Source organism: Anolis carolinensis, chromosome 6, assembly GCF_035594765.1.
Source record: "Anolis carolinensis isolate JA03-04 chromosome 6, rAnoCar3.1.pri, whole genome shotgun sequence".
Classification (NCBI taxonomy): Eukaryota; Metazoa; Chordata; class Lepidosauria; order Squamata; family Dactyloidae; genus Anolis; species Anolis carolinensis.
Window position 1 is genome coordinate 28,198,126 of NC_085846.1, and position 16,208 is coordinate 28,214,333.

The following is a 16,208-nucleotide window of genomic DNA, read 5'->3' on the forward strand; positions in this document are numbered from 1 at the left end:
TCATTTTATAGCAACATCTTTCAATTACACCAAACATGTTTCCCTATTTCAAAGTCACTGAGATTGTCAACAGGGCTGAATGATTGATCCACCCATTATTATTATTTTTAAAAAAAATCATTTCAAAACGCTGTTATCATACATGCAAACCTACAATGCTAAAAAGACAAAAAAAAACTCAAAATATGTGCCAAATTTCTTGCAACCAGTATCATATACTTAGAAACTACCCCTGTTTAAGACTCAAAAGACATTTCAAACAGACATCAGACAGGACTGCCAGAAACTTGGACAAACATTAACATGGTACTTTTCTCCCCAGCTGAAGCACTACAAAGTGAAATAAGACAGTTGCTTGTAAAACATTTGTAGAGAAATACAAAGACATTGACTGGTGGAAGTGACTCAATTTATTGGAAGGGCCACAACATTGATTTTGGCATAGAAGATTTTAATCAGAGTATTAATCATTACATAAAGGATCAAATCTACATGAATGACCATAGAAAAATCTTTCAGGATGGTCAACTGAAAAACTGAAGCAAAGTGGATCAAATCAACTGTAGTTACTTACTTGCTCTGCCATCATTTAATATAAAATATGTAATTTATTTCCTGGTCAAACCTGGCTACTTGTTCTATATTTAGTATCAAGACCAATTCATCAAATTGGTTCTCAGTCTGTAACGCATTACATTAAGTTATGCACCTGTGCATTTCATAGTTACATGTCCCTTTATTAGCAGTACAGCTGTGAGATTTGACTTGTGATGACCCATGGCTATAAACAAATAAAAGAACTATTACAACCCATGCAAATGTGTAAGCCTTCAATATACAGTGCACTACGCATATTAACAATTTTGCAGCAAAGAACATCTAGTACAGATTAAAATGATGGTGCATCTACAGAGCAATTTCTGAAATTACACAGTAGCCAGATGGGTATGTCCATTAATTAATGATTCCAATTTGTAGGTCTGCAATAAAACAAGTCTGGACCTTGGCCAAAGGTTATTCACAGTAATGTTCCAAACGAAAGACAACGACAACTATTCAAACTGGAATTATACATACTGAGAAAAGAGTTGATTATTCCGTGATGCTACCTTCTGTGAAACTGAAGCAAAACACTAGCTATTCCAGATCCTGGTTCACAACTTCATGAACCATGGCTTAAGAAGCCACAAGCATGTGTGCCTTTCTGCAAAAGGCATCTGCAAAAAAAACCCTATTTTGCAATAAACTACATTTTCTGAAATTGTCTTGTTGACCTTTTCATTTGAGATACTGCAGGAAATATCCTGCAAAAGGAGAGGAGTGTGTGTCTGTATCATCAATTTTCCTATTGATTTCTGGCAAGTACATGAATTTCATTGGGTTTTCTTAAGCAAAGATTTTCGGGGGGGGGGGGGATTCCTTTCTCTGAAATGTAGCCAACAGCACCCGGTACTTACTGTTGATCTTCCATCCAAGTACCAATCAGGGTTGACCTTGCCTAACTTCCAATATCATAGGGGATCTGGTACCTTTATGACATTCAGTGCTCCCACCTTAAGCATGGGGAAGGAGCTCTGTGCCACCAATCTGCTGTAGGGGAGATTTGTTGACTCATGTCAGCTACTCCTGCACAGTCAGAGAAGAAGAAGCAGTCCCCAGCATAAGGCTATCCCTTCTTTCTTGGCTGTGCAGTGACAATTAAAATACATTGAGAACACTTGTTGCAGCTAACTGGAAGCTAGTGGGGACACAGTTATGGCTACAAGTCCTGCACAACTTTGCTGCTGTGGCTGCATATCCTCCCTGGGAAAGAGAGAAAAGCCTCTACTCCCTCCCCAAATGATGTTGGAGGTACGTTAGGAGAGACTTGCACTGCACCAGCATGCTTATTTGATCTTGAACATTATTTCCCAAAGGAATTCTAACCTAATGCCAGTTAACTAACAAGATTAGAAGCCTACCATCACATAAGTCTCTAAAAGCATGAAGAAAGAAATCTGGAAACCCATTGATGAATCTGACTCCTGGCTTCAACACAGAGTCATAAAATCCATGAGTAATCCTTTTCTAAAAAGAGAACACAGCCCTTTAATTTAAAGGGGTTCTTTCCCCTGCCCTCTACTGACCAATCACTGTCATACCAGCAGCACTACAAATTTCTAAGTTTCTAAGCAATAAGATTTCTCTCGCTAAGATTTCATTTCCTAAGTATTTTCCAACCACAAGTTCAGGAGTGGTGATCCACCAACAACACAATAATTTGCCAAAACTGGAAGTATGTGTGTGTGATAACTAAAAGAAAAAGGGGCCTGGGCTTTTTTATATTCACTTTCATATAGAGTTCTAAAATATTACCATGGGACTTGGCAGGTCTGTAACTACTAAAAGCTTCTGCTAAGAGCTATAATGAATCCTCCCTAAGTTGGCATGAAGTTGGCACTTTTTGAAGGGCCTCCACTTAAGAATCATTGGAATGACAGCACTAATTTTTAAGAGCTCTAAATAAACCCTCCTAGCTGGGAAGAACACCTCAATCATCTTAATAGTTTCTATAAAATCAGAAAGGAATCTGTGTGGTTTCCTTTTCCAGTAGCAGGGGGGAAAAATCCTGCAATTCCCCCAGAGCTTGATAATCTCTAAATCAGTTTCTTTTGGAAAAATTAATGTCCCAAACTAACATCTGCACCTTCTTGTTTTCTTTACCACATATTTCTATATTGAATTATGGAGACTCCATGGATTTCATATTGCTTTGTTAGGCAAGGGATACTCAGAGGTAGTTTGCCATTTCCTCTGAAATATAGCGTACAGTGCCCAGTGTCTATTTGGGCTTCCCATCCAAATACTACAGTAACAAGGACTGATCGTACTTCGCTTTCACAATCAGTTGGGACCTGGTAACTTTAGTTCTGCTATTCAATACAGAAACCACTTCGTGTTCAAGCATTCTCCCATCCATGGTCACATGAAACAGGTTTCTTCAGGTTAGGAAGTACAATATGATCCATGTTATCCATGGGTCAAATATTCGTGGTTTCACTAACCACAATCATGATGGCAGGAGTCTTCCTTGTTATTTGGCTCACCTTCTTCCTTGCAGCAGGCTACTTGCTCCAGACACTGGAGCCTCAGTGGAAGAAGGTGAGGGCAGCAGATGACCAGACTGCCCACACAGAACTCCTGAAAGCAGTCCCCTCTCTAGTTGCCAACTATGACAGGATGCCCAGCTTCCACAACACATCTCTCAGCTGAAAAAGCAGAGAAACTGCTTTATTGGGGGAGAAGGAGGAATCTGCCACCCCCATCTCCAGGTTGATGAAGGGGGGAGGCACCTCTCTTTCACGCCTTGCTAAAGCTCTCCTTTGCCTTTCCAAAGCAACAGAAAAGCGAAATTCTGCACAGGAAGCCTGTTCCCTTTTAGCTCCTCTCCTGTTGATGGGGCAGAAGGTGATCTTTCAAAAGTATGTTTGCTCACCTTCCTCCTTTGCAGTTTCATGAAACGTATTCCCTGAGGAATACTGTATTGCATATTACCAGAAACAGCATGTTTTAAGCAAGGAAAACATTACATAAACATACCACACACAATAAAAACAAAATAAAGTTTTCTCAAATTATTAACAGTGTCCACTATCTAATCAGTTATTAGCTATGCATTTTATCTTCCATTTATTTAACATTACCCAATACTATTAATTCATGTGGAGATGTATCACTCTGTGGGACAACTGGCCCCATTTTAAATGCTAGCATAATAAGAAGTAGATAAAGCTATTGCCTTAGAACACATCATAAGAACGAGGCAGAGACAAAACTTGGATACAAATGTTCTAAAACAAGGCCCACCTGAGATCCTCAAGCATTACTCCAGCTCTTCCTCTTAAATGCATTCTGCAAGAACAGTGATCCAATACTTCCATCAGTGGACAGACTGTGCAATATTCCATTTCACATTAACAGAGCAATCAGACGTCTTATATCCTATGTACTTTCCCCAGCAGATATATACAGGTGCTTCACTTTTTCTGATTCTTCCAGCAAGTGCCAGAAACATTTTCCCAGCAAATCCTCTGTCAAATCAATTCTACCCACTTTCAAAGGCATCATGCTCTGGCAGCTTTCCAGACAAATTTCTCAAGAATTTTCTCAAGAAATAGTTGGGTTGTGAACAAACTTTTTGGGAACATATTTTTACTGCATCAAAGCCATGCGCTTAGCATAATTTAAATTACAGTTCCAGAAATAATTTCACACAGTAACTGTACTAAACAGATTTATAAGTCACAGGCTCACAATTTAAAAACACAAGAGCTGAATATGTCACAGGAAACCTTTTTTCATTTTCATTTTTGCTTGCTTTTGGTCACAAAAAATATTTTGCAACGTTATCAGAAGTTTTTATGTCTTCTTTTTCACTTGAACGAGTTACTTAAAGACAGTCCTTATATCCAAAATCTTCCTGATTTTCGGAAGTATTATGTTAAAATGCCATATTTATCCAATCAATCAATTAATTTATTAATACCCTGACAAATGGTCATATACATTTACAGAAACAACATCAAACAAACATCTATACAAAACACTGTATAGTGTAGCATACTGTATATCCATTATGGAACTTATTTCAATGTAAAGTCCAATATACGAGATACAAAACAGGTACTTTGTTGTTGCAAAGTCATCTTTTGCTATTCCCCCGCCCCCATAATCAGTCTTTTGTTGTCCATTTTGTCAGCAAGAGCAGTCTACCACAACTTTTCAACCACTGTGAGAGATTGTCCTTCTGCAATTTAAGAGTATATCATTTTAGCCTAGCAACTACAGTTGGAACCAATCCTTTCTGTGGTAATTTTGCATTTTCTTCATTAAAAATTGACAGCGTTAACACAGATTCTGAGAATGAAGTATTAAGTGATATTTCCAAGTACAGTATTAGATAGAAAGATGAAACAATCATATAAAACCTGTATCTCTATATTCACACAGACACCTGAGCTGTCTGCTTTGAAAACCCATTGTCCTAACTGAAATGGAATGCTACACAGTATTTCAGGAAGTGCTGTATAGCTAACTTCATTTATGAAACTCAATTATTTATCTAAGGTGATAATTTTTTGAACAGATTTTAGCATCTTTCTAAAATCTACATTTAGGTCTCCATGGGATAGTGTAAAAGAGAGGAAAAAAAATATGGAAGGATATATGCCTTAGCCAATACAGGTTTTCCCAACAGGGACAACTTTATTGGTGCTCAAATTTTGATATTATTTTAAAGTTATAGGATATTTGGAATTTTTTTTATTTATTAGAATTCTGAGTATTGGAATCATGAAAAACAAACCCATACAATGTTCTAAGGTTCGTACTTCAAATTCTGTATTTATACCAAGTAATTTGGGTTTGTTGGAATTAATTTTTAGTACAATGTATATCTAAAATTCTATTACAATACATTTCAGAATTAGACAATACTATTTTGTTGGATGTGAAAGGAACAGTAACATGTCATCTGCATATAAATTAATTTTATGAGTGATGTCTTGAACTTTAATTCCTCTGATGTTTATATAATTTCTAATTGGAGCCATGAGGGATTCTACACCCAAAAAGAAAACTAATGGCGAAAGAGGGCAGTAAAATTATTCTTCTTACTTATGACTTCCCTCAAAATTAATGGAAATGTGTTGTTGTTGTGTGTAGTCATTTACGACTTACAGTAACCTATTACTGCATTTTGTCAAAATTTGCCTGAAAAGGGGTTGAAGATGGAGAGGTTTGCCTTTGCCTTTCTCTTATCAGCTCATTTCAGAGTTGGCAGCTGAGTAGATAAGCTCCAAGTCATGGTTTTTATGTTTAGATATAACAATGCATGGTGTAAGCAAGTGAAAATTCATACACTTGGAAGATAAAAGTCTCACTGTGGCTTGTAGCTGGGAAATCATATTTTGTTTACAGGCTTGAACAGAGGGGGCAAATCCAACAACCTGGTTTACTGTTATGCATGAAGCTTGCCATTTTAATGAACGACTGATGCAATCCACCACACTATTCCCTGTGACCATAGACAAGCAATGCAAAAATCAGTTCTACATATTTTGGATGCAAGCGTTCGTAGGAAAATTTGAAAATGAAAAAAGAATCTCTACTCATAAATAACAGGAGCATAAATAACACATACATGGATGCTGTTTCCCCAAACTGACAAGAGAGAGAGAGCAGTGTGCAGATGTGAATGCTCAATCATCTCAGCATTCTTGCTTAAATGAAAAAGCTGACAGTGTAGCAATTGCCCACAAGCACAATTCTACAGAATCAACTTCAAAGAGGCCCACCATGTGTCTGTTTCAGCAAGAGACTTTCCTTGCACTTGATCACCTCTAGAGTTATTTCCATTTATTAACACACACCAACCCCACCACAGGGATTTGCATGCAGATGAAATTTTATGCATGTATATTTCCACAATAAATTCAAGAGCCACAAGCATTAATACACTGCCATTCAAATGTGTGTGCAAGTGCAGTTGCAGCCAGTTTCCACTGCATTGCTTTCAACAAAGTGCACACCCATATGTCTACATATTGATGAATATTTCAGTGCATATCCCAGTGAAAACAATGCAACCTAGATAAACAATATCTGAATTCAAACATAAATGTGACTGACACTCCTCTAATAAATTATAAGCACAGAATGTTATTACTGCTATCTATAGATTAGAGGAGTAGTTGATGAAGGCTAGAGGGAAACTGTTTTATTTTTGTTTTCCCAGTCCCTTCTGATTAGTAAAGGTTTACTGCATCAAAACAAATTCCTATTTGTCATTTCTGAAAACCATTTACAACACTTTGTCATTATAACATTATACAAATAGCTCCAAAACCTACATAGTCTATGTCCAGTAATACATTCCTTCCCCATTTTGTTTTTCCTAGTGGATAAACTTGTACAGAAATCTCTATATCAGGGGTCCTCAAACTTTTTAAGTGGAGGGCCAATTCACAGTCCCGAAGACTGTTAGGGGGCCAGACTATAATGAAATAGTCCAAAATTAAGATTGTTGTAGTTGTGTGCCTTCAAGTTATTTCAGACTTAGGTCAACCCTAAGTCTAAAGTTTAGGACAGAGGCCAAGTCAATGACCTTGGAGGGCCGCATCCGGCCCATGGTCCTTAGTTTGGGGACCCCTGATCTAGACGATCTCATAAGACCATAGGTAAGCAAAGAGACCTCCAAAGACCATCTAGATGGTCTCATAAGGCCGTAGCTAAGCAAAGAGACCTTCAGACCATCTAGATGATCTCATAAGACCATAGGTAAGCAAAAAGACCTCCAAAACTAGATAGACTTAGGTTAATCCTAAATCTAAAGTTTAGGACAAGGGCCAAGTAAATGACCTTGGAGGAACGCATCCGCCCCCCCCGGGCCTTAGTCTGGGGACCCCTGCTCTATATGATAGCTCCCAAATTGCAACTGCCATCACTCTGGCATTTGAAGAATCAGCAAGACACAGATGCAATGTACCTGATCACCAATGGCTGGTAAAAGGCCCTCCCTCCACGTACCAATTACCATTACTCTGACATCAGAGTGAGAGAAAAGCAACCAAGCACAGCTCCTTTATGCCTTATCCCAGAACCTGGAGATAGGCACTCTCTCTTCATATTCCAACTGCCAATTCTTTGGTTACTAAGGGAGAAAAGACTTTTCTACTGGACCAAATCCCTGCCTTCACTGCCATTCCCTTTTCCTTGTGTGTCCTGCCTCATCTTTATTGTAAACCTGGGGACAGGAAATTGTCAAATGAATGACCTGTAAGCAATCCTGGGAGCTTTTTTGCCTGAGGTTTGGGTAGAAAAACGCTTAATTAAAATAAATTAATAAATGCTGTACTGAATTTTACGTCAAAAAAACCCTTCAGTCTATTAAATACTATGCAAAAAGTGATATCTAGTGCATGTTAAGTAGACTTTTGTTTAAGGCAAGTCTGTAGACATATGATACAGCAAAAAATGATGTCCTACCAGTAATGCACGCTGGTGTGCTAAATACTCAGAAATGTTTGTAACCCTCAAGAGTCATCAAAAGCATTTTTACTATATGTGGATATTGGGTTGCTGCGTATGACTAATAAGCTATATCAAGTTCACATAATTGTTAACTTTGTATAAAATCCTCATTACTGCAGAATAGGGTTGACTGACATTAATAGTGTTGGCTGACCATTTCCTAATTCAAGTACTCTCTCCTCTTTAGGGCCAGGTATAAATTATTATATCTTTTTCTACATCCCAGATATCCAGCTGTTTAATCCTACCAAACATCTGTACTACTATATGCTGCAAATTTTAGATGTCATTTAGAATATCTTCACTCAAAGAAGATAGGAAACATTCACTGCAAGCAAATTTATTATCTGATACATTTTGTATTTGGAGACGGCACATACAAAAAGATACCAAGGTTTCCTCTTACCTTCATCTCCCTCTGGTGCATAGGAAGCTGTAATAATATCTATGTCAGCGCAATTCATCACAATCTGGTTGGTTGCATGTTTTACCTGCAAGAAAAAGATATATCTATATTACATTTGACACTTAATGTGTTGCAATTTATGAAATAGTCAACAAACTGTAAAAACTTTCCCAGCAGCTTCAGTATACATAAGAAAACCAAGACTGGCATTCATCCACATAGATAATAGTTTATAATGAGATGGATAATTATTATTTAACAATTTATCTAGTTAAAGTAGATATAACTGATTTTAATGTTTGTGTATATTTATAATTATGTTATGTCCCGGTATGGAATCCTTGCAGTATATGTATTGTGCTCCACCCTGAGTCCCCTTTGTGGTGAGAAGGGTGGAATATAAATGTTTTAAATAAATAAATAAAAACCGCTCATAGCACACCAGAGCTGTACTCTCCCTCTACTGACATGAACTGCTTAAAAAACAAAGTTGAATGAAAATGATTTGAATAATTAAATTGTTTTTCAATTAAAAACAACAAAGATGTATTTATCTTTAAAAACATCAAGATGTCAATGTAGCTACTGGGTCCACACTGAAGCCTTTGAAAGCTATAAATGCTTAATTTTTTACAATGCTGATTTATAATGTAGAAGAAGAAAAAAATAAACATAAGTACTACAATTTCAGTTGTGAACATCTAATTCAAGGCAAGCTAATATTTGCTCACCAGATCCTGTGTTCATGAGATGCCAGTCTTCACTAGCTATGCTGGCTAAGAATAATGGGAGCAATACATAGGAATTAAGGCAGTAAAAACATTAGTAAAATACTGGGGGGGGGGGGGGTTGTAACAAATGTGTGCACAGAATAATACTTTCACTCACACAATGAAATGCAATGGCATCAGAATATGGAGCACATGCCACCTTCTATCTATCTATCTATCTATCTATCTATCTATCTATATAAAAGAGTGATGGAATCCTGGCGACCGACAAAACAACAAAACTAAAGGCCCCCCAACCTCGAAATTTGACAACACAACCCATCATCCACGCCTCTAGGTTGATACAACAAAAAGAAAAGAAAAATAAAGTCCTAATTAGAGGGAGAGGAATAATTGTTTTTATCCAATTAGCTGCCATTTAGAAGGCTAAGCTCTCCCCTCTTGGTCTCCTAGCAACCCACTCGGCCCAGGGGACAGGCAGAGTTCTGCCTCACTTAAACCTCTTCCACACTGCCTATAAAATACAGATTATCAGATTTTGACTGGATTATATGGCAGTGTAGACTCAAGGCCCTTCCACAGAGCTATATAACCCATTTATAATCTTATATTATCTACTTTGAACTGGATTATATTGACTCCACACTGCCATATAATCCACTTCAGTGTGCATTTTATCCAGCTGGGTAGAAGGGACCTCATATAATCAATCCAGTTCTAAGCAGATAATATAAGATTCTAAATATACAGTAGAGTCTCACTTATCCAACATAAACAGGCCGACAGAACGTTGGATAAGTCAATATGTTGGATAATAAGAAGGGATTCAGGAAAAGCCGATTAAACATCAAATTAGGTAATCATTATATAAATTAAGCACTAAAACATCATATTATACAACAAATTTGACAGAAAAAGTAGTTCCATGCGCAGTAATGCTATGTAGTAATTACTGTATTTACAAATTTACCACCAAATTATCACAATGAATTTAAAACACTGACTACAAAAACATTGACTACTAAAAGGCAGACTACGTTGGATAATCCAGAACACTGGATAAGCGAATGTTGGATAAGTGAGATTCTACTGTAATATGAAATAATTACTGTGGTAGAATAATACACAACAATATAATCTCTAAAACCAGGACAGTAAATAAAGACCAACACTCTGAAAGCAGGGAAATTGGGAATTCCACAAAGGAAACAATCAGGGCCAGCTAACACCTCCCAAGAAAGAATTCTTCCAAAAAGGAAGCTGACAAGGGAGTGAAGCAGTGTGTATTACCAAAATCATTATTATTACTATTACTGTATTATTATTTTATTATGACACAGCAAACAAGCTAGATATGCTGGATTTCATATCACAAAATCACAAGTCGAACACTTCCCAAGTGTCTAGGACTGTGTGATGTATTTTCGGATGATGCGCGCAGATCCCAGCAGGGTGGCCTTTTGCAGCTGGCAGATCGTAATTTTGTCAATGTCTATTGTTTCCAAATGCTGGCTGAGATCTTTTGGCACGGCACCCAATGTGCCCATCACCACTGGGACCACCTGCACTGGTTTCTGCCAGAGTCTTTGCAGTTCAATCTTGAGGTCCTGATAGCGGCTGAGTTTTTCCTGTTGTTTTTCGTCAATGCGACTTGTCACCTGGGATGGCGACATCAATGATCCCAACCTTTTTCTTTTCCACAACTGTGATGTCTGGTGTGTTGTGTTCCAGAACTTTGTCAGTCTGGATTCGGAAGTCCCACAGTATCTTTGCATGCTCATTTTCCAATACTTTTGCAGGTTTGTGATCCCACCAGTTCTTTGCTGCTGGGAGGTGGTACTTGAGGCATAAGTTCCAATGAATCATTTGGGCCACATAGTTGTGCCTCTGTTTGTAGTCTGTCTGTGCAATTTTCTTACAGCAGCTGAGGATATGATCCATGGTTTTGTCGGTTTCCTTGCACAGTCTGCATTTTGGGTCATCAGCTGATTTTTCGATCTTGGCCTTAATTGCATTTGTTCTGATGGCTTGCTCCTGGGCTGCAAGGATCAGGCCTTCTGTCTCCTTCTTCAGGGTCCCATTCATGAGCCATAGCCAGGTCTTCTCCTTATCAGCTTTTCCTTCAATTTTGTCAAGGAACTTTCCATGCAATGTTTTGTTGTGCCAGCTGTCAGCTCTAGTTTGTAGTGTGGTTTTCTTGTACTGGTTTTTTGTCTGCTGTGCTTTGAGGAGTTTCTGATTTTTGACTTCAATCAAAGCAGGTTCTTCACTTTGCTTTACATATTCTGCCAGGGCATGGTCTTCTTCTTTGACTGCTTGTTTTATTTGTAAGAGTCCTCTGCCCCCTGATCTTCTAGGCAGATATAGCCGGTCAACATCACTGCGAGGGTGCAGTGAATGATTAATGGTCATGAGTTTTCTTGTTTTTCTGTCCAAATTGTCCAGTCCCATCTGTGTCCAATTTATGATGCCAGCAGTATATCTTATGACAGGTATGGCCCAGGTGTTTATGGCCTTGATGGTGTTGCCTCCATTGAGCTTGCTTTTGAGAATTTTTCTGACCCTTTGTGTGTATTCTTTGCTGATCACAGTTTTCACATGTTCATGCTTGATGTTGTCCAGCTGTTATATGCCCAGGTATTTATAGGCCTCTGGCTGGTGACACTTTATTGTTTGGCCATTGGGCATATTTATGCCCTCACTTTCAATGATTTTTCCCTTCTTCAATGCCACTGTCGAACATTTGTCCAAACCAAACTCCATGCTGATATCAGTGCTAAAAATTCGGACAGTGTTAGTCAGAGACTGGATTTCAGTTTCCGTTTCCCATACAGCTTCAGGTCATCCATGTACATCAGATGCGAGATTTTGTGAGATTTCTTAGATATTTGATAGCCGAGATTTGTTTTTTGTAAGACTGTTGACAGAGGGATCATGGCAATAATGAAAAGCAGAGGGGACAATGAGTCTCCCTGGAAAATACCTCTTCTGATGTTGACAAGTCCATAGCTTTCATTTCCAACAAACAGTTCAGTTTTCCAGTGCTCCATCATGTTTTCAATAAAGGTGCCAACGTTTTTACTAATCCCGATGGCGTCCAGGCACTTGATGAACCAGCTGTGTGGGAGTGAGTCAAAGGCCTTTTTGTAGTCAATGTGAAGATTAGCTTTTCGGCTTTTACAGTTCTCCAGAATCATTTTGTCAATTAATAACTGGTCTTTTGTGCCCCTGCTTTTCCGTTTGTTGCCTTTCTGTTCATCTGGCAAGATGTTTTTTTCTTCAAGATAGTCTTGAATTCTGTCAGTTATGATGCTAGTCAGTAGTTTAAACATAGTGGGCAGACATGTTATTGGCCTGTAGTTTCCTGGTGCTGCTCCTTCTGCTGGATCCTTTTGTATCAGGTAGATTCTTCCAGTTGTTAGCCATTCACTGATACTTCCTTTCTGCAGCATCTCATTGAATTGTTTGGCCATTTTTCCATGTAAACTAATCAGATGTTTGAGCCAAAATCCATGAAGTTGATCACTACCAGGCAATGTCCAGTTCTTGACTTTTTGCACTCGTTTGCTGATCATTTCAGTTGTTATTTCCATCTGTTCCATTTTGTTCTGTGAGAATTTTCCTTCAAACTCCTTTATCCACCCAGCATTTTTGTTGTAGTTCTTATTATTTTCCCAAAGCTCTTTCCAGAACTTAGTTGTTGCAGTTTTCTCTGGCTTTATGGTTACTGTGTCTGTCGTTTGGTTCAGACTCTGGTAGAACCGTCTTTGGTCTGATTGAAACAGTTGATTTTGTCTGTACTGGATGATTCTGGCTTCATATCTTTCAATTTTTCTGGCTGTTGCTGTAATTTGTTCTTTCACAATTACCAAAGCTTCTTCAATTTTTCTGGTGTTTAGCCAGTACTTTCTGATTATTATTATTATGATTATTATTATTATTATTTTGCTGTGAACCGTGAAAATGAATACAATCTGGCTCCAATTATTCAAAAACACTAAAATCAGAATATATAAAAATTACTGTGGTATAATAAAACAGAACAATACAATCTCTAAAATCAGAACACTAAATAAAGAACAACACTCTGAAAACTGGGGAATTCCACACAGGAAACAATCAGGGCCAGCTAACACCTCCCAACAAAGTTTTCCCATCATCAAAGTCTGGCAAATCCTCTGTTTTCTGAGGGCCACAGGCAGTAGAAGCACATAACATATCACAAACAACACCACTCTGAAAACAAGAGAATTCCAGACATGAAACAATCAGGGCCAGCTAACACCTCCCAACAAAAACTTCACCCAGGGAGGAAACAGACAGGCTTTAAAGCTTCAAGGCCATTACATGCTAATCATTTTCCCTAATTACAGCATTCATTCAGGTTTGAATCGGGGGGAGCGGACAGAACCCCCACTGTTAGCCCCAGCTTCTGCCAACCTAAAGTTCAAAAACATGCAAATGAGAGTACATGAATAGGTACTGCTCCGGGAGGAAGTAACAGCGCTCCATGCAGTCATGCCAGCCACATTACCTTGGAGGAGTCTATGGACAATGCCAGCTCTTCGGCTTAGAAATGGAGATGAGCCCCAACCCCCAAGGTCAGACACGGCTCAACTTAATGTCAGGGGAAAACCTTTACCCTTTACCTTAACTACCACCAATTCCTCAATACTTTATTTCCCATACCACCATACTGCGCCACAGCAATGCGTGGCCGGGCACAGCTAGTACTATATAACACAACTTGACAACAAAAGCTACTACATAAACTTATGAAAATACTTTTACACCTAGACAAATTTCAGTAACAAAGAGTGACAACAATTTCCTTATCTGAATTATCCAATCTTTATTAAAGTGTTATGGATATCTCAAAGGAGGCTAATCTACCATACCCAATCCCATGTGCATTGCACCAGGGGAGTGGGATCACTATGCTGCTGAACCAGTAAACAGGGGTTCAGAATAGTAAGCAACAGGGAGGAAAAATAGAGTTTATAGGGCAGACCAAAGAAGACATGTTGTGGCATCACTGTGGTTTTCTAAACCTCAATGGATGTAATTGATTCTAGTCATTACAACAATAGTAGGCACCTTCCTAAGGTTGGGAGCCATAATGGCCTCCCCAGAACAGGTGGCACAGTCACCTACTGCTGTTTCCACTATTTCGCCACTGTTTTCCAATTGGTAAAATCACCAGAATTTCTCTATGAAACATATTATCCATGGGGTATATATATCCTTGTTTTTCAGAAGAATTATGTTCTCAGCACCCCAATGACAACACAACTCTGTTGGGATACAATATGCACTCTTCCTGCCAGTCATATTTCTCAGCAAAAATACATTTTTACTATGGTGACTACAGCATCCTATAAAAAATAGCTGAGTAGCCCAGCTGTTGCTCACTCCTGACTTAGGAACACACTGGTAACACAACTTTTCCAACTAATTTATAGAAGAATCTAGAATAATTTGGTATTTCACATGATATTGACTAAAGGCAGGAAAATCCTTAACTGTGGTGACACAAATGACAAAGTGGCAGGTGCCACTGCCCAGAAAACCAACTTTCAACTCTCCAGAGGGTGGCATTTTAACAAAAATTACTGATTCCCAAAAATCCGATTCACGCCTCTCCTATCCTGACCCAATTCATGGTTCTATTCCCATTGCTAAGAGCACTGAAATCTGAGACAAATGCCTAAAAAACTGATTCCATTATTTAAATATTAGTTCGGTTCTAAATGCACCAGTTTAAAAACCAAAAACTGTCAAAATGCAAATAATATATTGAGACTGTCATTCCTCTATTACAAATAGTTTTGTCTGCACAGTTGCTACACTTTCAGAATCTACTGAAAGTGGGTTATCTGAATTGCTATAACAAATGAAAAATTCCAGAAAAATTATCATCGAACAGATAGACTTTCAAAGCCTATCCAAGAAGCACCACCAATATATAGTTGCACACTTGTCTCCTTTCATATACTAGTTCCACTTCATTATCAAGGCATGGAAACTATGTAAGTCAGAGCTCTGTGGGGAGAAAGGGTTAATCTAAATTCTACTCCTGAGGGATGGTTACATTTACAATTAAAAGGTAAGCCTTAAAAACTCCAGACTCTTGCACATACAACATAGTATCCATAATTGTATATATACAATAAATAGACATTTCTGAAAGTAATTTGGCGGCTGCTTTGGTGTGAAAATGCTTTAAGATTCTTGCTAACACACAGAAACCATACAGAAGAGTACAAAGTGCCAAAATGTAGAAGCACTAAGTTAATGGTTAAATATAATCAAATGTTCAGTTCTCAAGTCCCACAAACAGGACAAGTCATAAATTAAACATACAGAGCCCATGCACACTAGATTATGCAAAATATGTGCTTGTGAAGCATATGATTTCAGTGGAGCGCTATTTAAATGACATCATGGTCAGGATTAAATCCTTGTTTTGAGAGGAATGTAAAGCAAGCATCAACACAGTTTATCATATGACATTCTGTATGATTAGTCAAATGAAAATGCAGATGTTTAATGCTTTGTAGAAAAGAAGATACATCAAGAGCTATGCAATAGTGATTAATATTTGAAAGCCTCTTATACACAGAAAAAAAATCTGTTTTCTGGAAAACAGCTTGTACATACATGAATATTTATATGAGAATTATTTTTTAAATGGAGAATTTTGTTCTTGTAACAGGAATTACAGTATTTGCATCTAACAGAATTTCATTACTTCCTTTTATCTAGTTCTAATTTTTAAAACAAATTCAAGATTTTTAAAATGTCCTTTATGTATTTTGTAATGAAAGTCTTAAGTTAGAAATATGCTGCATTACACTATCTTCCATGTTCTATTGGAACAGATTCTGCAACTTTATTAAATGTATGAGGGATGAAAGCAATACTGATGAAACTGATGCACATCTAACCCTAATATGTGACATCACTGTCTCCTTACACCATGTAATTTGTAGGCCAGACAT

At 37.9% G+C, this 16,208-nt stretch overlaps 1 protein-coding gene across 1 annotated transcript in view; it reads right to left on the bottom strand.

The window, feature by feature from the left end:
* Positions 1–16,208, bottom strand: part of npepps (aminopeptidase puromycin sensitive) — a 96,601-nt gene that overhangs the window by 53,969 nt on the left and 26,424 nt on the right. The window contains exon 2 of the mRNA XM_003222484.4: positions 8,477–8,561. Coding sequence (XP_003222532.2) covers positions 8,477–8,561 — 85 coding nt within the window. The remainder of the gene's footprint in view (positions 1–8,476; positions 8,562–16,208) is intronic.